At 45.8% G+C, this 22,719-nt stretch overlaps 1 protein-coding gene across 1 annotated transcript in view; it reads left to right on the forward strand.

The window, feature by feature from the left end:
- LOC144497223 (complement factor H-like) overlaps nucleotides 1-22,719 on the forward strand; it is a 138,314-nt gene that overhangs the window by 112,004 nt on the left and 3,591 nt on the right. Inside the window, exons 14-15 of the mRNA XM_078218136.1 lie at nucleotides 267-374; nucleotides 12,924-13,141. Coding sequence (XP_078074262.1) covers nucleotides 267-374; nucleotides 12,924-13,141 — 326 coding nt within the window. The remainder of the gene's footprint in view (nucleotides 1-266; nucleotides 375-12,923; nucleotides 13,142-22,719) is intronic.

A 22,719-nucleotide genomic window follows, 5' to 3' on the forward strand; every position in this document is an offset into this window, starting at 1 on the left:
ACCAGGATGATAGGGAGTAGGATAGCTTGATCTTGGTTTCAGATAAAGCTCGGCACAACATCGTGGGCCGAAGGGCTTGTTCTGTGCTGTACTGTTCTATGTTCTATGTTCTTTAATGGCCAGGATCAAAAGATCCTAGAAGAAATGCACAGCAGAATTAGGTCGGGAGAATCTTCGAGTGCAGCAGCAATCAGCATTAATTCTGTTGTATGTACCAGACTCTTTTACATAGTATCTGTAAAATTGTTTCTGTTGTTTTTCTGCAGAGGAGGTTGAAGCATGTCATTCATTACAATATTTTGAATGCCCATCATGTACACCCCATGAAATATGTGTTCAGCATCATATTAAAAGAATAAGTGTGTCACCAACAGGTAAGATCATTCTCACTATATTCCCTGGAAAGAGATCCTGTGAATAATTAAAATGTACAACACAAGTACATGAATTATGCCATAACAGAGCTCTGGCATCTAGTTGAGTCTGGGCCCACCTGGCTGCAGCTGCAGACAACATGGCAATGCCACTCATCTTCAGTTGAACTGAGAGTCTGGTTATATGTAAAACAAATATGATAAACATTTTCCCAATTTAAACCTTTTTATTAATCTGCCATTCTTTATGACTTTTCAGTTGGCTCATTGATCTAAGCGTAATTATTTGCATCTATCCCTGCACGATGATGAAAATGATAGATGACTTCCAATTATTGTCATAAATTCCCAGTGAAAGTACATCTCAATTTTATAGAGGTTCTCTTTCTAAGAATTTGCTGAGAGGCACCTTAATCTATTTGGCTTGTTTCTTGTGCTTTGAAAAGTCAGTCCAGGTTACCTATAGGAGGAATTTTTAATTGTACTGCGTTCACACTTGTCAATTTTTCTGTTTTGGTACATAAATTTGTCTAGGAACATCGAAAAATTAGGAACAGCAGAGGCCATTCAACCCTTCAAGTCTACACCACTATTCAATTAGATCCACACCTCCACTCCATTTAATGCCTTATTTGCACCAAATAGTCATCCACTGGAAAATTCCAATTGTCCAAAGCTGTCTGGGAGGAGAGGGTTTCAGATTTCCACCACCCTTGGTGCAAAATGGCTCTTCCTGGTGTTGCTCCTATTTGGCATGATTATGCCCTTGCATTTTTGATTAATCCCAGAGGAAACTGTATTCACCCTATCAAATTCTTTTAGCATTTTAAACACTTTATTTTACAATTCATTCCTGGGAATGGGTGTCTCTGGCCAAGGCCACCATTTGTTGTCCAATCCTAATTGCCATAGAGAAGGTGGAGGTATGCAGCCTTTTTGAATACAATTGAGTGGTTCATTAACCAGTCAAGAGTTAACCACTTGTGAATCTGGAGTCAGATAAAGACCAGATTGGGAAAGGATCATAGCCCAGATGGGTCTTTATGCGATATAATAGTTATATAATATATAATAGCTATATAATCAGGACCACATTTTAGTCCATGTGTTTTCAAAATATCAAGATTCTCCGCTATCATGGTGGTAGAGACACCAATCACCAGATCATTAGTCCAGGCCTCTGGATAAATAGTTCAGATCATCAGTACTCTGCTACTGTACCCCTTATGACTTTACACTTTAATCAGTTCACCCTCCAACCTGCTATACTCAATAGGAATACAAGTTAATTTATACAATTTGTCCTCAATTCCCCAATCCTAACTATTATTCTGCTGAGTCTATACTGTAGTATCTTTCCATATTTGGAAATCCATAAGCTCTGTCCCAAAGAAGCTGGACAAATTTCTATTTTAAGAACATGACAAATAGGGGAGCCGGAAAAGGTCATATGGCCCATCAAGACTACACTACAAGTCAGTAAGGTCCTAGCTGAACTTCTACATCAACTCTTTTTGGGTTTTGAAAAGCACTAGTACAACATGCCTTCTCTGCTTGCTATAGTCATGTGACCGTCTCTCGACAAGCAGACATTTTACAGCAGTTCAATAAAGACTTACAGTGAGAAAGCACTGCTGAGTTTGAATATGAAACATGGTGGCAGGAGCAGATTAAAATGTTTTGAAACCCTGAAAATGTTGCAGAGAACCACAGCTCAAAAAGGCATACAGAAATGTTCAAATTTCCTAATAGCTGCTAAAAAGGTGCCAGAAAAGACAATCACAAACTGAAGACTGCAAATAAAATACTGAGTGAGTTAACATGGCAGTAAACCTCCTCCAGTCAACTCCTGATGAAATGTTAGGTAATATGTGGCATAACAGGCAGTTTTACCACCTGCAATAGTATAAATACTTCAAGTTTGCAACAGATTTAAGTAACAAGGCAGAACGGATAGGAATAGCCCGACTTCTAACACTGTTAGGGAGGGACTGCTACAAATTGTATTCTACCCAGATCTATTTGACAGACAAAAGAAATAGATGACAGAGATTTTGACATTTTGAATGCACACTTTGAACTCAGAGTGAACATTACTTATGAACTCTAGAAACTCAGCTCCAGAGGTCAACGTGCAAACAAGCCCATTGGCAGTAACTCAACCTGCAGAAGTGTCTGAATTCCTGCAGCTGAAAGATGATAATATTAAAGATTGGATAGTCTTAGGCCTATGAGACTTCACAGTGAGACTAAGTCTTCTAAAAGAGGGAAATTTTAGGCTCAGGGAAACTGTAGAAATGAGATACATTATGCCAAGAGATGTTCCAGGCTGAAAGAACATGACAGTTGTGAACGAAGGGCAGGATGCAAGTACTATGGACAACATCATACAAAGGGAGAAGAAGGATTAGCCAGCGTGGGGAAAACAACATTTTAACTAAAAAGCTGAATAATTGTGCACACAAGGCTTTGGCCAGAAAGAAGCAAAACAAACCGATACAGATAGCCACTGGAGAGATGTCATACAACATACAACATACAACATAGAACATACAACATACAACATAGAACATACAACATACAACATAGAACATAGAACATAGAACATACAACATACAACATACAACGTAGAACATAGAACATACAACATACAACATAGAACATAGAACATACAACATAGAACATAGAACAGTCCAGCACAGAACAGGCCCTTCGGCCCACGATGTTGTGCCGAGCTTTATCTGAAACCAAGATCAAGCTATCCCACTCCCTATCATCCTGGTGTGCTCCATGTGCCTATCCAATAAATGTTCCTGAAGTGTCTGACTCCACTATCACTGCAGGCAGTCCATTCCACACCCCAACCACTCTCTGAGTAAAGAACCTACCTCTGATATCCTTCCTATATCTCCCACCACGAACCCTATAGTTATGCCCCCTTGTAATAGCTCCATCCACCCGAGGAAATAGTCTTTGAACGTTCACTCTATGTATCCCCTTCATCATTTTATAAACCTCTATTAAGTCTCCCCTCAACCTCCTCCACTCCAGAGAGAACAGCCCTAGCTCCCTCAACCTTTCCTCATAAGACCTACCCTCCAAACCAGGCAGCATCCTGGTAAATCTCCTCTGCACTCTTTCCAGCGCTTCCACATCCTTCTTATAGTGAGGTGACCAGAACTGCACACAATATTCCAAATGTGGTCTCACCAAGGTCCTGTACAGTTGCAGCATAACCCCACGGCTCTTAAACTCCAACCCCCTGTTAATAAAAGCTAACACACTATAGGCCTTCTTCACTGCTCTATCCACTTGAGTGGCAACCTTCAGAGATCTGTGGATATGGACCCCAAGATCTCTCTGTTCCTCCACAGTCTTCAGAACCCTACCTTTGACCCTGTAATCCACATTTAAATTTGTCCTACCAACATGAATCACCTCACATTTATCAGGGTTAAACTCCATCTGCCATTTTTCAGCCCAGCTTTGCATCCTATCTATGTCTCTTTGCAGTCTACAGCAGCCCTCCACTTCATCCACTACTCCACCAATCTTGGTGTCATCAGCAAATTTACTGATCCACCCTTCAGCCCCCTCCTCCAAGTCATGAATAAAAATCACAAAGAGCAGAGGACCAAGCACTGATCCCTGTGGCACTCCGCTAGCAACCTGCCTCCAACCCGAACATTTTCCATCCACCACCACCCTCTGTCTTCGATCAGATAGCCAGTTACCTATACAATTGGCCAACTTTCCCTCTATCCCACACCTCCTTACTTTCATCATAAGCCGACCATGGGGGACCTCATCAAACGCCTTACTAAAATCCATGTATATGACATCAACTGCCCTACCTTCATCAACACACTGAGTTACCTCCTCAAAAAATTCTATCAAATTTGTGAGGCACGACTTGCCCTTCACGAATCCGTGCTGACTTTCCCGAATTAATCCGCATCTTTCTAAATGGTCGTAAATCCCATCCCTAAGGACCTTTTCCATCAACTTACCAACCACCGAAGTAAGACTAACCGGTCTATAATTACCAGGGTCATTTCTCTTCCCTTTCTTAAACAGAGGAACAACATTCACACTCTCCAGTCCTCTGGCACCATCCCCGTGGACAGTGAGGACCCAAAGGTCAAAGCCAAAGGCTCTGCTATCTCATCCCTTGCCTCCCAATGAATCCTAGGATATATTTCATCAGGCCCAGGGGACTTATCGACCTTCAGTTTATTCAAACTGCTAGTACATCCTCCCTCCGAACATCTACTTCCTCCAGCCTATTAGCCTGTAACATCTTCTCTTCCTCAAAAACATGGCCCCTCTCCTTGGTGAACACTGAAGAAAAGTATTCATTCATCACCTCTCCTATCTCTACTGACTCCATACACAAGTTCCCACTACTGTTCTTGACCGGCCCTAACCTCACCCTGGTCATTCTTTTATTCCTCACATAAGAGTAAAAAGCCTTTGGGTTTTCCTTGATCCGACCCGCCAAGGACTTCTCATGCCACCTCCTAGCTCTCCTAAGCCCCTTTTTCAGCTCATTTCTTGCTCACTTGTAACCCTCAATCGAGCCATCTGAACCTTGTTTCCTCATCCCTACATAAGCTTCCCTCTTCCTTTTCACAAGACATTCCACCTCTTTTGTGAACCATGGTTCCCTCACTCGGCCATTTCCTCCCTGCCTGACAGGGACATACCTATCAAGGACACACAGTATTTGTTCCTTGAAAAAGTTCCACTTTTCATTAGTGCCTTTCCCTGACAGTTTCTGTTCCCATCTTATGCCCCCTAATTCTTGCCTAATCACATCATAATTACCTCTCCCCCAATTATAAACCTTGCCCTGCCGTACGGCCCTATCCCTCTCCATTGCAATAACAAAAGACACTGAATTGTGGTCACTATCTCCAAAGTGCTCTCCCACAACCAAATCTAACACTTGCCCAGTTCATTTCCCAGTACCAAATCCAATGTGGCCCCACCTCTTGTCGGCTTATCCACATATTGTGTCAGGAAACCCTCCTGCACACACTGCACAAAAACTGCCCCATCCGAACTATTCGACCTACAAAGGTTCCAATCAATATTTGGAAAGTTAAAGTCCCCCATGACAACTACCCTGTGACCCCCACACCTATCCATAATCTGCTTAGCAATTTCTTCCTCCACATCTCTATTACTATTTGGGGGCCTATAGTAAACTCCTAACAACGTGACCGCTCCTTTCCTATTTCTAACTGCAGCCCATATTACCTCAGTATGCAGATCCCCCTCGAAGTGCCTTTCCGCAGCCGTTAAATTATCCTTGATTAACAATGCTACTCCTCCACCTCTTTTACCAGCTTCCCTACACTTACTGAAACATCTATACCCCGGAACGTCCAACAACCATTCCTGTCCTTGTTCTACCCATGTCTCCGTAATGGCCACAACATCGTAGTCCCAAGCACCAATCTACGTCCCAAGTTCATCTACCTTGTTCCGGATGTTCCTTGCATTGAAGTAGACACACTTCAACCTTCCTGTCTACTGGTACCCACCCTTGACCTTGATACCTTCCCCAATACCTCACTACCCTCAACACTGACTTCCGGACTACAACTCCTTTTCCCACCCCCCCTGACAAATTAGTTTAAACCCCCCTGAAGAGCCGTATCAAATTTCCCTCCCAGGATATTGGCGCCCCTCTGGTTCAGGTGCACCCCGTCCTGTTGGTACAGGTCCCACCTTCCCCAGAATGTGTTCCAATTATCCACGTAGCTGAAACCCTCCCTCCTACACCATCCCTGCGACCACATGTTTAACTGCACTCTCTCCCTGTTCCTCAACTTGCTATCACGTGGCACCGGCAACGTACCAGAGATGACCACATGTTTTGTCTTGGCTCTCAGCTTCCAGCCCAGCTCCCTAAATTCCTGTTTTAAATCCCCGTCCCTTCTCTTAACCTATGTCGTTGGTACTAATGTGTACCACGACTTGTGACTGTTCCCCCTCCCCCTTAAGAATCCGGAAAACACGGTCCGAGACGTCACGGACCCTGGCATCCGGTAGGCAACATACCATCCGTGAGTCTCTTTTGCTGCCACAGAACCTCCTAGCAATCCCTCTAACTAACGAGTCCCCAATAACTATTGCCCTCCCGTTCTCCCCCTTATCCTCCCGAGCCACAGGGACGGACTCAGGGCTGGAGATCCGCTCACTGCGGCTCACCACTGGTATGTCGTCCCCCTCAACTGCATCTAAAGCAGAATACTTGTTGCTAAGGGGAACGACCACAGGGGATCCCTGCACTGACTGCTTCCTCCCAGCCCCTCTCACTGTCACCCATCTATTTTCCTTTCCTGGAGTAACTATATCCATGAAGCTTCTGTCTATGGCCACCTCTGCCTCCCTAATGATCCTAAGTTCATCCAACCCCAGCTCCAGTTCCCTAACACGGTTTTGGAGGAGCTGCAGATGGGTGCACTTCCCATAGGTGTAATCAGCAGGGACACTGACGGCGTCCTTCACCTCAGACATACTGTATCAGCAGAAGTCTGAAGCACTATACATAATACAACAGGTTAGTTCCATCAAGTCTATATATGATGAATGGTTTGTGTGACTGTTACATTGATGATCGCTGAAGGAGAGCGTCAAGTGCACAAGAAATGTCGGAAAAACACTGGGGCATCATGCAACGTCAACTATGGTGGTCCAAAAATGAAGGTTGAGGCTAGATGATGGCAAAATACTCTTACCAAGCAAACAAATTAGTCTGAGACCCCAGTGAAATGGCAAAAAAGATCTAGGGTGTGATTTTCCAGCCGTGATTGCCCCAAGACCAAAAAATCCTTCCCGAGGTCAATGGACTTTTGCACGGTTCATGTCCCGCCCGCTATGATTCCTGTGGCAGGCGGGATGGGAAAATTTCGTCCCTAGCATTCCAAATCATAGATGGGATGCAACAGCCACTCATCTCAGCTGAAAAAAAGTCTAAAGATTGGACAGATGACCTTGCACATGCCAATGGAGATTTACAATGTATCACAGCACACAAAACCATTGACTGCTGAACATACCCTAGAGGAGAACAAAGATGTGTTTACAGGATTGGGATGTCTGCCAGGAGAATACATTCTACAAGTAGGTGAGAGTATAAGACCAATTCAGGATCTGCCAAGAAGAGTTCCAGCTGCCCTCAAACTTAAAAGACACCTAAAAGATAGAAGAGCTGGAAGAGAGGGGAATAATAAAAAAAATGACAAAATCCTACAGACTAGATTAGCACCATGGTAGCAATGAAACAACCTGGATATCTTTGAATCAACGGATCTATATAAAGGGCTAAAGAGATCTCACTACCCTATGCAAACCATCAATGAATTTTGCTGCAACTTGCCAAGGCAAAGATCTTTACTACCAGATGTGAAAGATGGTTACTGGCAAATGAAGCTGGGTGAAAGCAGCAGCTTTCTAACGACATTCTGAATGCCATTTGGGAGATACTGAAAGATGGTCACACATGCTGTTTGCCATTTCCACGACTCCAGAAGTGCATCAACAGTCAGTGACACTCGTAGAGAGGAAGCCACAGTAGATGATCTACTAGTCAATAGATGTGGAGAGACAATGGACATAGCAGTAGCTGACCATGGTCGGAATTTAATATCTCTGCTCAAGAGAGCTCAGCAGATGAACCTGAAGCTGAACAAGAAAAGATTGCAACTGAAGGTACCTGAAGTCATGTGCATAGGTCATGTATTGAAAGCAAAAGGTCTTTGCCTGATTTTGGCAAGGCGAGAGCCGTAGCAACCAACAGACGTGAAAGCAGTGCAATGATTTGTTGGATTTGTGAACTATTTGGCAAAGCTTTTACCTAATTTGGCATCTAAGTGTGAACCATTATTCAAGTTCACTGCCTAAAATGTGCAGTGATATGGAGGGCCAAAAAAGAAGCAGTGTTCACTAAAACCAAATAGCTAGTGATGACAGTGCCAGTGCTGAAGTACTATATCGTCAATGATGCAGTCGGCTTGCAGTCTGATGGCAGCGAAGTTGTGGAGCAAATCTGATGCACCAAGGCCAACTTATCATATTTGCATCCAGGGCACTAAAGCAAATGGGACATTACTACTCTCAGCTTCAGCAAGAGTGCCTGGTCCGTTTTTGCCTGCGAGTATTTTCATTAGTACCTTCTTGGAACAGACAAAGCAACCGTGGAGTCTGACCACAAAGTACTTCAAAGCATTTTTTCTTAAACCACTACTATCTCCTGCAAAGTATCTGCAAGGAATGTTACTTCAGCCAGAATTCTCCCAAAACAAAGCTAAGTGCCCAACAGGCGGGAAAACGGGCATATTTCCTGCCCGTTTTTTGGGCGTACTTATCTGAACGAATCTCCGATACTCTGAGCAATACAGCATGCTATAGCTTAATTCACTCTGAAAAGTGATGGGTGGGGCCTATTCCTGCTCAAGAGTCCGGCAGCATAGTGCTCGATGGGCCACTGCACATGTGCCGATCTGTCATTGTGGACACCCATTCCCCCCCCCAGAAACACCGCATCCCCCCAGCCGGCCTCATGGTCGCTGACCTTCCCCGGAGCCCTCCAGATCCTTGCCCGGATCGCTGGCCTATTGGACCCCCCAATCTACTTCGCTTCCGATGGCCAGCCCTGATCTATCCTTCCCCTCCATTGGCGAGCCCTGATCTACCTTCCCCACCCTGATGACCAGGCCCAACCCAATCCCGATGGTCAGCCCCTTTCGTCTCCTCTCTCCTTCCCCACCGATCCCATTTGCAGAGTGGCAATAGGTCCTGACCTCACCGATTGCCCCCCAACAGGCCCTACCTCCCTCTGGCCCCACCCCTTGGCACTGCCCGGTGCCCAGTGGGCAGTGCCAAGGTGCCAGGGGGCAGTGCCAGGCTGGTACTGCCAGGCTGGTACTGCCCAAAGGGCACCCCCCTTGCACCCAATCTCCCATGGGGGTCTCAATGGCCTCTGTCCCCACCAGTGGGGTGAGGATGCCTGTGCCCCGTTAATGGGAAGCAGTTGTAAATCCTGCTGGTGGGAACCACTCCCAGTGGGGACGGGAGAGATGCTAGCAGGCCTGGAGAATACCGTCCCAGGCCCGCTAATCATATGGAAATGTCAATTTCAATGACATTTCCATATGATAATCAGCTATGCACTGATTTCCCAGCCATCATCTGGGTATGACAAACAAACAAGGGAAACAGAGCAGCGTCCCCATGAAGAAAGTTACAACAGAATGTGAAATCTTCCAAATTCAACTTGAAGCAGCAGCAAAACATGATCTGGAAATCATCAACCCAGCAGAGCTGTTGAACATGATAGACAAGAACCTTACTTAAACTACCCAACAAGATGCAACTCTCCAGGTGCTACAAGAAGTAGTGAAGAAAGCAAAGCCTGAATGCATCAATGACACATCTGTGGTCACAAGGGTATACTGGACATACCAGGTTAAATTGAAACCCCAAGATGAAATCTTGTACAAAGCAAATAGTTATCATTTCCAAGAGGATGAGAAGAGAGATGCTGAAACACTTCCAGGCAAGCGATCGAGGAATTGAATTGAGTCTGAGAAACACAAGACTGGCCAAACATGAGTAATGGAATTAAAGATCATATCAGCCAGTGCAGTGCTAGTAATGAGTATCAAGCTAAACAAGCTAGAGAGCTGTAATGAGGCATGACATCCCAGACAGACCATAGATGAAGCTGGAAGTAGACCTCTTCATTCTAGCAGGCACTGATTATCTTGTCATTGTTGACTACTATTCTGACCACTGGGAGTGAGACCAGCTGGCTTCAATGGTGACAGGAGAAATAGTAGGATGCCAGAGAGCCCACTTCAATCATTACAACATTCCAGGCATGTGATGAGGGACAACGGTACTCAATTCACAAGTGACAACTTTAGCTACTTCACAAAGAATTGAGCAATTCAACACTATACATCATCTCCACATTTTCTGCAGTTGAATGTAAATGCTGAGGCAATAATTAAAATCACCGAAGGATGATATAGGTTCAAGGTGAAGGGGGGGGGGAGGTTTAACACAGATATCAGAAGGACATATTTTACACAGAGGGTCGTGGGGGCCTGGAATGTGTTGCCGGGCAAGGTGGTGGAGGCGGACACACTGGGAACGTTTAAGACTTATCTAGACAGCTATATGAACGGAGTGGGAACAGAGGGATACAAAAGAGTGGTCTAGTTTGGACCGGGGAGTGGCGCGGGCTAATTGTTCTTTGTTTCTCGTTTCAAGGCTTCATTCTATGATCATCTTGCTGGTGCCAGTACAGAGCGAGACTGCGGATAGTTGGGAACCTGTCTCGGGGGCAGGGAATTCAGATGGTGTTCATAAAGCAGAAGTGGAAATGAATAGGGTTGGGAAGCATTTTCTGATCAGGGCCAGTGTGATCTCCTGGACTCGTTTCGATCGCCTCAGGGGGTCGGAGAGGAATTTCCCAGATTTTTTTTTCCCCATATTGGCCCTGGGGTTTTCACTCTGGGTTTTCGCCTCTCCCTGGAGATCACATGGTCTGGAATGGGGGGGTGGGGGTGAGTAAATAGGTTGTGATGAACAAAGCATCGTAGCTGTGAGGGACAGCTCGGTGGATAGGATATTAGGATGTAGATAGGCTGGAAAATTGGGCGGGGATCCTGGATTCAGGATTCAATCCTGGACCGGGGAGCGGCGCGGGCTTGGAGGGCCGAAGGGCCTGTTCCTGTGCTGTATTGTTCTTTGTTCTTTGTTGAATCATCAAGAGCAAATCCAGCACAGATATATGTACACACGGCAATCCTTGAGAGGTGAAACGCAAAGACTGAAGGCATGGAAATTAATCCAGTTCAAAGACTAACTGCACCCAAAATAGTCTTCTGGTAACAAAAAATCCACTGAAACCAGTAGTAGTAACAGGCGTGAAAACATCAAGGTGAAATAGCAGAAAGCCAAATTTCATTTTGACAAGATTTCCAAACCATTGCTAAAGCTAAGCATTGGAGAGCCTATCAAGATGAAAATCTTTAACACTCAGGGGTCAGCCCATGTGGAACCTTGGGATAAGGCCATAGAATTTGTCACCTCAATTGTATGCAATGAAAATAAATGACCCATTACACTGGAGCAACCACAGGTATATAAATGCATGGTAGCACAGTGGTTAGCACTGCTGCCTCACAGTGCCAGGGACCCGGGTTCAATTCGCGGCTTGGGTCACTGTCTGTGCGCAATCTGTAAGTTCTCCCCATGTCTGTGTGGGTTTCCTTCCACAGTCTGAAAGACATGCTGGTTAGGTGGATTGGTCATGCTAAATTCTCCCTCAGTGTACCCAAACAGGTGCTGGAGTGTGGCGACTAGGGGATTTGATTTGATTTATTATTGTCACATATATTAACATACAGTGAAAAATATTGTTTTTTGCACGCTATACAGACAAAGCATACCGTTCATAGAGAAGGAAAGAGTGCAGAATGTAGTGTTACAGTCATACCTAAGGTGTAGAGAAAGATCAACTTAATGCAAGGTAAGTCCATTCAAAAGTCTGACAGCAGCAGGGAAGAAGCTGTTCTTGAGTCGGTTGGTACGTGACCTCAGACTTTTTTATCTTTTTCCTGAAGGAAGAAGGTGGAAGAGAGAATGTCCAGGGTGCGTGGGGTCCTTAATTATGCTGGCTGTTTTGCCGAGGCAGCAGGAAGTGTAGACAGAGTCAATGGATGGGAGGCTGGTTTGGTTGAAGGATTGGGCTACATTCACGACCTTTTGTAGTTCCTTGCGGTCTTGGGCAGAGCAGGAGCCACAGTAACTTCATTGCAGTGTTAATGTAAGCCTACTTGTGACTAATAAAATAAATTTTAAACTTTAAGACTTTTAGGTCCACATATCCCCAACAATGGAAATGGAAAAACAACAAGTGCCGCAGGAATGACGCTCCCAGAGAGGGGTCATTATCATGGACTGTGCATCCGCATTCCTCTGGGGCACAGATTTCCAAAGATTCACAACGCACTGAGTGAAGAGATTTCTCTTCATCTCAATCCTCATTGGCTGGTCCTTTATCCTGAGTCTATTACCCCTACTTTTAGACTTCCATCTGAAATAACCCTTTCTGCATCTACCTATCAAACCCTCTGAAGAATTTTATACATTCCACTGAGATTATCTCTCCATTCTTCCAAATTCCTGAGAATGTATACCCATTCATTGATAATAAATTAGCTCAGTTTTGGATAGTGTAAATTGCAAAGTGGATCAAGACAGTGATAGATGAGGTTGTAGGAAGTGGAATTTAGACAGGAGTTCCTTACAGCAACAATCCACACAACAACAGAATGCGTAACATTGCTCAAATTATCTTTTCAAATTCTAAAAGTTCAGCAGTTCTCATTTAATAAGATTTGCTTCATTCTGCCAATATTCTTCTTTGACTGTTGGATCACTGCACATAAAGCAGTGGTTTTAAAATTCTGCCGATTTCATCTGTTTTCTGTGATTAACCTGTAAATATTTTGTGTTGATACTTAGATAAGAACTCACTGAGCTTCGTGGCGAAGAGTAGAAGGGGCAGTGCAGTATTTACAGTACAAAACATCCACGAAAGAAGTCGCAACAATTTAAAGTTTACTATAAGAGAATCCAGCAATGCCATCCTGAATATAGCATTCAACAATGCACCAAGAAGTATACAATATAATAATCCTGAAATTGGGGATTATTGTTTCACATTTCCCACAGGTAATTCTGTAAGTATAATGATTCATGTTTCTCTCTATATGGAGTCATAACCTTTGACAATTACATAATCTGAAAGTTCAAAAAGGAGTTAGGCTGTGTGTTATAGAAGTGACAATTTTCTGACTTGATAAGTGTTATTCCTTGGCAATGTACTTCAGACCAACAGAATTTAAAATGCCTTTTTAAGTGAGTGACTTCACTCACTTAAACAGAGTGAAATGTAGTGTTAAACACACTAGAAGGATTTTAGGGAAAGTTGAAGGTTATATAAATAACAGCTAGAGACAAATTTGTATATGTTATATTCAATTTATTTATCCTTCTATTTTTATATTTATCCTTGTGCCATTTTGACACATATTAATGCTTCAGTAATACTTCTCTAGGTAATACGCCAGTCATCCCTCCTTATCTTTTAACTTCTTCCAACAACAAACCGCACTTAAATGTGCTTCAAAATAGAAACGCATGCCAAGGTGCTTTGAGGTGTATAAAAATTTACATAATCCAAGCTACATGAAGCGATATTAGGCCAGATGGTCAAAAGTTGAATAAAAGAGAAAGCTTTTAAGGAGCACCCTAAAGGAGTATAGAGTGAGAGAGAGAGGTGTAGGAAGGGTATTCCAGATCTTAGGGCCTAAGCAGGTAAAGGTTTGGTCACCAATTGTGGAGCAACTAAAATTTGGGATGCTTAAGAGGCCAGAATTAGATGAGCACAGATATCTGGAGGGTTGTGGTATTGGATTTGAAAACATGGATGGGAATTTTAATATCGAGGCATTGCTTGACTGGGAGCCAATGTAAGTCAGCAAGTATAGAGCCAATAGGTGAAAGGGGCTTAGTTCAACTTGAAAAACTCTGTTCCTCCAACTTTAGCCTCTTTTTACTACTTGCCATTTACAAATCATTAATTTTTACATTGGAAATATAAAAAGAAAGAGGGCGATGATTGACAAACCTGCCAAGACACCTGCATATTAATGCTGAAGCTGGAATCTGAAAGAAAAACAGAAAATACTGGGAAATTTTATCAGATCTGACAGCATCTGTGGAGAATTCAGAGCTAACATTTCAAGTCTGGATTACTTTTTGTCAGACCAAGAGCAAGACACTTTGCCATTCAGACTTGAAATGTTGTCTCTGTTCTGTCTCCACAGATACTGTCAGATCTTCTGTTTTTGTTTCTGCCAAAAGCAGCACGGTGGCACAGTGGTTAGCACTGCCACCTCACAGCGTCAGGGACCGGTTTCGATTCCCGGCTCGGGTCACTGTCAGTGCGGAGTTTGCACATTCACCCCGTGTCTGAGTGGATTTCCTCCAGGTGCTCCGGTTTCCTCCCATAGTCCAAAGATGTGCGAGTGGATTGGCCATGCTAAAATTGCCCCTATTGTCAGGGGGACTAGCTAGGGTTATGGGGATAGGGCCTGGGTGGGATTGTGGTCGGTGCAGACTCGATGGGCCGAATGGCCTCCTTCTGCACTGTAGGATTCTATGATTCTATGATGAGAGCCTGACTCTTCTGCAGCTGCGTTGAAGCTTCAAAAAGACACATCGCCAATATCTCAGTGATAATCAACATCACTGCCTGACCTGCATTACACGATTGACATTACGCAGTTTAATGGGTAGGGTTAGCAGTTAGGATTAGTGGTCAGTCTTAGAAACACTTTTTTAGTATTAACAAGACATTATCAAAGGTAGAAACGATTATTGAGAATTCAGTTGTGATTCACATGTACCAAAATAAAGACAGATTTAAGTTTAAGTCTATTATATATTTATATATCCTATATATCCTAGAAAAGATTTACTAGGATGCTACCAGGACTTGATGGTTTGAGTTATAAGGAGAGGCTGAATAGACTGGGACTTTTTCCTCTGGAGTGTAGAAGGCTGAGGGGTGATCTTAGAACATAGAACATAGAACAGTACAGCACAGAACAGACCCTTCAGCCCACGATGTTGTGCCGAGCTTTGTCTGAAACCCAGATCAAGCTATTTCCTCCCTATCATCCCGAAGTACTCCATGTGCCTATCTAATAGCTTCTTAAATGTTCCTAAAGTTTCTGACTCCACTATCCCTGCAGGCAGTCCATTCCACAACCCAACCACTCTCTGAGTAAAAAACCTACCTCGGACATCCTTCCTATATCTCCCACCATGAACCCTATAGTTATGCCCCCTAGTTACCGCTCCATTCACCCGATGAAATAGTCTTTGAACATTCACTCTATCTATCCCCCTCATCATCTTATAATCCTCTATCAAGTCTCCTCTCAACCTCCTCCGCTCCAAAGAGAAAAGCCCAAGTTCCCTCAACCTTTCCTCATAAGACCTACCCTCCAAACCAGGCAGCATCCTGGTAAATCTCCTTTGCACTCTTTCCAATGTCTCCACATCCTTCTTGTAGTGAGGTGACCAGAACTGCACATAATATTCCAAATGTGGTCTCACCAAGGTCCTGTACAGTTGCAGCATAACCCCACGACTCTTAAACTCAAACCCCCTGTTAATGAACGCCAACACACTATAGGCCTTCTTCACGGCTCTATCCACTTGAGTGGCAACCTTCAGAGATCTATGGATATGAACCCCAAGATCTCTCTGTTCCTCCACATTCTTCAGAACCCTACCTTTGACCCTGTAATCCACATTTAAATTTGTCCTACCAAAATGAATCACCTCGCATTTGTCAGGGTTAAACTCCATTTGCCATTTTTCAGCCCAGCTCTGCATCCTATCTATATCTCTTTGCAGCCTACAACAGCCCTCCACCTCATCCACTAATCTTGGTGTCATCAGCAAATTTACTGAACCACCCTTCAGACCCCTCCTCCAAGTCATGTATAAAAATTACAAATAGCAGAGGACCAAGCACTGATCCCTGTGGCACTCCGCTGGTAACCGGTTTCCAGTCCGAAAATTTTCCATCCACCACCACCCTCTGTCTTCTGTTAGATAGCCAGTTACCTATCCAATCGGCCAAACTTCTATCTATCCCACACATCCTTACTTTCTTCATAAACCGACCGTGGGGGACTTTATCAAACGCCTTACTAAAATCCATCAACTGCACTACCTTCATCTACACACTTAGTTACCTCCTCAAAAAATTCTATCAAATTTGTGAGGCAAGACTTGCCCTTCACAAATCCGTGCTGACTAACCCGGATTAAGCTGCATCTTTCTAAATGGTTGTAAATCCTATCCCTAAGGACCTTTTCCATCAACTTACCGACCACCGAAGTAAGACTAACCGGCCTATAATTACCAGGTCATTTCTATTCCCTTTCTTAAACAGAGGAACCACATTCACCACTCTCCAGTCCTCTGGCACCAACCCGTGGGCAGTGAGGACGCAAAGATCAATGCCAAAGGCTCTGCTATCTCATCCCTTGCCTCCCAAAGAATCCTAGGATATATTTCATCAGGCCCAGGGGACTTATCAACTTTCAGTTTATTCAAAATTGCTAGTACATCTTCCCTCCGAACATCTACTTCCTCCAGCCTATCAGCCTGTGACACCATCTCTTCCTCAAAAACATAGCCCCTCTCCTTGGTGAACACCGAAGAAAAGTATTCATTCATCACCTCTCATATCTCTTCTGACTCCATGCACAAATTCCCACTGCCGTCCTTGACCGGTCCCAGCCTCACCCTGGTCATTCTTTTATTCCTCACATAAGAGTAAAAAGCCTTGGGGTTTTCCTTGATCCGACCCGCCAAGGACTTCTCATGCCCCCTCCTAGCTCTCCTAAGCCCCTTTTTCAGCTCATTTCTTGCTAACTTGTAACCCTCCATCGAGCCAATTGAACCTTGTTTTCTCAACCTAACATACGCTTCCTTCTTCCTCTTGACAAGACATTCCACCTCTTTTGTGAACCATGGTTCCCTCACTCGGCCATTTCCTCTCTGCCTGGCAGGGACATACCTATCAAGGACACGCAGTATTTGTTCCTTGAAAAAGTTCCACTTATCATTAGTGCCTTTGCCTGACAATTTTTGTTCCCATCCTATGCTTCCTAATTCCCGCCTGATTGCATCATAATGACCTCTCCCCCAATTGTAAACTATGCCCTGCCGTATGGCCCTCTCCCTCTCCATTGCAATAACAAAAGACACCGAATTGTGGTCACTATCTCCAAAGTGCTCTCCCACAACCAAATCCAACACTTGGCCCGGCTCATTTCCCATTACCAAATCCAATGTGGCCCCACCTCTTGTCGGCTTATCCACATATTGTGTCAGGAACCCCTCCTGCACACACTGCACAAAAACTGCCCCATCCGAACTATTCGACCTATAAAGGTTCCAATCAATATTTGGAAGGTTAAAGTCCCCATGACAACTACCCTGTGACCTCCACACCTATCCATAATCTGCTTAGCAATTTCTTGCTCCACATCTCTATTACTATTAGGGGGCCTATAGTAAACTCCTAACAAGGTGACCGCTCCTTTCCCATTCCTAACCTCAGCCCATATTACCTCTGTAGGCAGATCCCCTTCGAAATGCCTTTCTGCAGCCGTTCCACTCTCCTTGATTAACAGTGCCACTCCTCCACCTCTTTTACCAGCTACCCTACCTTACTGAAACATCTATACCCCGGAACTTCCAACAACCATTCCTTTCCCTGTTCTACCCATGTCTCCGTAATGGCCACAACATCGTAGTCCCAAGTGCCAATCCACGCCCCAAGTTCACCTACCTTATTTCGGATGCTCCTTGCATTGAAGTAGACACACTTCAACCCACCTTCTTGTCTGCTGGTACCCACCTTTGACCATGATACCCTTCCCAGTACCTCACTACACTCACTGACCTCTGGACTACAACTCCTTTTCCCATCCCCCTGACAAATTAGTTTAAATCTCCCCAAAGAGCCGTAGCAAATTTCCCTCCCAGGATATTGGTGCCCTTCTGGTTCAGGCGCACCCCGTCCTGTTGGTACAGGTCCCACCTTCCCCAGAAAGTGTTCCAATTATCCACATAGCTGAAACCCTCCCTCCTACACCATCCCTGCATCCATGTGTTTAACTGCACTCTCTCCCTGTTCCTCAACTCGCTATCCCGTGGCACCGGCAACATACCAGAGATGACAACCTGTTTTGTCCTAGAAATGATAGAAACCCTACAGTACAGAAAGAGGCCATTCGGCCCATCGAGTCTGCACCGACCACAATCCCACCCAGGTCCTACCCCCATATCCCTACATATTTACCCACTAAACCCTCTAACCTACGCATCCCAGGACACTAAGGGCAATTTTTAGCATGGCCAATCAACCTAACCCGCACATCTTTGGACTGTGGGAGGAAACCGGAGCACCCGGAGGAAACCCACGCAGACACGAGGAGAATGTGCAAACTCCACACAGACAGTGGCCCAAGCCGGGAATCGAACCCAGGTCCCTGGAGCTGTGAAGCAGCAGTGCTAACCACTGTGCTACCGTGCCGCCCCTACCACTGTGCTACCATGCTTCCTGGCTCTCAGCTTCCACCCAAGCTCCCTGAATTTCTATTTTAAATCCCCGTCCCCTCTCTTACCTATGTCTTTGGTGCCGACGTGCACCACGACTTGTGACTGTTCCCCCTCCCCCTTTAGAATCCTGAAGACACGGTCGGAGATGTCACGGACCCTGGCATCCGGGAGGCAACATACCATCCGTGAGTCTCTCTTGTTGCCACAGAACCTCCTATCTATCCCTCTAACAAACGAGTCCCCAATAACTATAGCTCTACCGCTCTCCCCCTTTCCCTTCTGAGCCACAGGGACGGACTCAGCGCTGGCGATCTGGTCACTGCGGCTTACCACTGGTAGGTCGCCTTCCTCACCTGTATCCAAAGTGGAATACTTGTTGCTAAGGGGAACGACCACAGGGGATCCCCGCACCGACTGCTTCCTCCCAGCCCCTCTCACTGTCACCCATCTATTTCCATTCCCTGGAACAACTATATCCCTGAAGCTTGTGTCTATGGCCCTCTCTGCCTCCCTGATGACCTCAGCTCATCCAACTCCAGCTCCAGCTCCCTAACGCGGTCTTGGAGGAGCTGCAGATGGGTGCACCTCCCACAGGTGTATTCAGCAGGGACACTGACGGTGTCCCTCACAAAGAACAAAGAACAGTACAGCACAGGAAACAGGCCCTTCGGCCCTCCAAGCCTGTGCCGCTCCTTGGTCCAACTAGACCAATCGTTTGTATCCCTCCATTCCCAGGCTGCTCATGTGACTATCCAGGTAAGTCTTAAACGATGTCAGCGTGCCTGCCTCCACCACCCTACTTGGCAGCGCATTCCAGGCCCCCACCACCCTCTGTGTAAAAAACGTCCCTCTGATGTCTGAGTTATACTTCGCCCCTCTCAGCTTGAGCCCGTGACCCCTCGTGATCGTCACCTCCGACCTGGGAAAAAGCTTCCCACTGTTCACCCTATCTATACCCTTCATAATCTTGTATACCTCTATTAGATCTGGTAGTGCGGTGACCAGAACTGGACGCAGTACTCCAAATGTGGCCTAACCAACGTTCTATACAGCTGCATCATCAGACTCCAGCTTTTATACTCTATACCCCGTCCTATAAAGGCAAGCATACCATATGCCTTCTTCACCACCTTCTCCACCTGTGTTGCCACCTTCAAGGATTTGTGGACTTGCACACCCAGGTCCCTCTGTGTTTCTATACTCCTGATGACTCTGCCATTTATTGTATAACTCCTCCCTACATTATTTCTTCCAAAATGCATCACTTCGCATTTATCCGGATTAAACTCCATCTGCCACCTCTCCGCCCAATTTTCCAGCCTATTTATATCCTGCTGTATTGCCCGACAATGCTCTTCGCTATCCGCAATTCCAGCCATCTTCGTGTCATCCACAAACTTGCTGATTACACCAGTTACACCTTCTTCCAAATCATTTATATATATCGCAAATAGCAGAGGTCCCAGTACAGAGCCCTGCGGAACACCACTGGTCACAGACCTCCAGCCGGAAAAAGACCCTTCGACCACTACCCTCTGTCTCCTATGGCCAAGCCAGTTCTCCACCCATCTAGCCACTTCTCCTTGTATCCCATGAGCCTTAACCTTCTTAACCAACCTGCCATGTGGGACTTTGTCAAATGCCTTACTGAAATCCATATAGACGACATCCACGGCCCTTCCTTCATCAACCGTTTTTGTCACTTCCTCAAAAAGCTCCACCAAATTTGTAAGGCACGACCTCCCTCTTACAAAACCTCAAACATTCTGCAGGAGGTACATTGCACTGCCTTCACTTCCATCCCCTCCATATAAAACTTACTGCTACAAGGAAAAAGAATTGCTCCAGTGGAACACTGAACCCTTTTTTCCCTTCCTCAGAGTGCACTGGGAAAGAACAAGGATTCGAAATTGAAGGGTAACAGAATGAACTTAAACCTGTCCTGTGTCGCCCGTTTCCGCCTAAGCCCTGCGAGCCAAAGCCCTTACAGCTCTCACTCTGCTTCCCACTCACTCCACTGCCCGCTCCCGACGCTGCCCGCTGTATAGTGCGGCCTGCTTTTTATGTTCCAGTCGAATAAAGGTTTATAGAGGTCTATAAAATAATGAGAGGCATAGATCAGCTAGATAGTCAATATCTTTTCCCAAAGGTAGGGAAGTCTAAAACTAGAGGGCATAGGTTTAAGGTAAGAGGGGAGAGATACAAAAGGGTCCAGAGGGGCAATTTGTTCACACATAGTGTCTAGAACAAGCTGCCAGAGGTAGTAGTAGAGGCGGGAACAATTTTGCCTTTTAAAAAGCGTTTAGACAGTTACATGTGTAAGATGGGTATAGAAGGATATGGGCCAAATGCAGGCAGTTGAGACTAGCTTAGGGGTTTAAAAAAAGGGGCAGTCTGGACAAGTTGGGCTGAAGGGCCTGTTTCCATGTTGTAAACCTCTGTGACTCTATGATTCTATAAATCCATTGGAATATTCAGACGATTGTACTTGAGGTGAATTAATAAACCCTCTCTGATATCATAAAGCTAAGTTTTTCTTGTTTGAAAATGTAGCAGGCAGTAAGAAACGCCTATCAAAGCTTAGGAAATGTAAGCAAGATAAAGGCATGGGAGGAGTCGCTGGGAGAGATTGAGCAGCCCAGAAAGAGAACTGGGAAGAGGGAGATTGCAACTGTCCAAAACTGTAGCTTCTATTTCGTATGTGACTTCTAAATCAGCTGAACTGTTAATTCCGATGAAGATTGCAGGCAATTCATTTTGAAGGCAAATTCTGACAGAATTTTTAGTCTGCAGCTTGAATCCCTTGTTCTACCTGCAGCATGAGAACATTTCTCCTTGGACATTATCTGCAGTATTGTTGTGAGAGAGAAAGGTCCCACATGCATATCTAGATGCATTTGCTGGAGATGTTGGCTGGGATTCTCCCAAAACAAAACTAAGTGCCCAGAGGGCGGGAAAATGGGAGAACATCCCGCCCGTTTTTTGGGCAAACTTACCTGAATGAATCTCTGACACTCTGTGTAACACAGATGGCCTCAGACTGATTCACGCTTAAAAGTGGGGCTTGGGGCCTCATCCTGTTGGAGAGGCTGGCAGCATAGCACTGAGCAGGCCACTGCGCATGCACCGATCTGTCACTGCGGAGACTGGCGCATGCACACTGCAACCAGCCCCCCCCCCCCCCCCCCACCTCCCCACCACCCCCTCCGTCGCCGGCCTCCTTATCGCTGGCCTCCAAACGCTGGCCTTCCCCAATTCTTTCCCTGTAACGCACCAATCGTCAGCCTTCCTGACACCCATCTTGATTGCTGGCTCACCGGAACCACTCTCTGCATCCCGGGCCAGCTTTGATCTACCGCACCCCCCAAGTGGCGAATTCCAACACCTCCCCCCCTCCCCCCGATGGCCAGCCCTGCACCCCCCCCCTCCACCAATGGCCAGCCATGACCACACTCCTGTGGCCAGCCCCGATCCTCCCTTCTCTCCCTCCCCCACCAATCCCACTTACAGAATTGCAGTAGGTTCGCCGCCTCCCCCATCCCCGATTGCCCCCAAAAGGCCCCAACTGTTTAGTATGCCTCACTCCCTCTGTCTGCGCCCCCTTGACACTGTCCAGTGCCTGGAGGACAGTGCCAAGGTGCCCAGTGGGCAGTACCAGGGTGCCAGGCTGACACTGCCAGGCTGGTACTGCCCAAGGGTCCCTCTCACCCCCCCACCCACCTCCCTGGGGGGCTTCAACGGCTTTTGGGGTGAGGACACCTGTTCCCCTTTAGTGAGGAGCAGTAGTAAACCCCGCTGGTGGGAACCACCCCTGGCGCGGGGGGAAGGAGGGTGGGGGAGGCAAGGGGGGGGGGGAGATACTTGCCGGCCCGGAGACTACTGTCACTGGTCCGCTAATCATATGGAAATGTTCATTTCCATATGATAATCAGTTCCATGCTGATTTCCAGCGCAGGGCTGATTGCGCGAAAAAAGGCACCTCAGAGACTCGAGACCGGCATCCGGCCGGTTGCGAATCTCATGAAAGGCCCCCCGCTGCTGTCTACTGAGCAGCGCAGCGGGTTGGGAGAATCCCAGTCGTTATTCTTCAAATGAAATGTAACCC

This window comes from Mustelus asterias, chromosome 8 (assembly GCF_964213995.1).
Source record: "Mustelus asterias chromosome 8, sMusAst1.hap1.1, whole genome shotgun sequence".
Taxonomy (NCBI): Eukaryota; Metazoa; Chordata; class Chondrichthyes; order Carcharhiniformes; family Triakidae; genus Mustelus; species Mustelus asterias.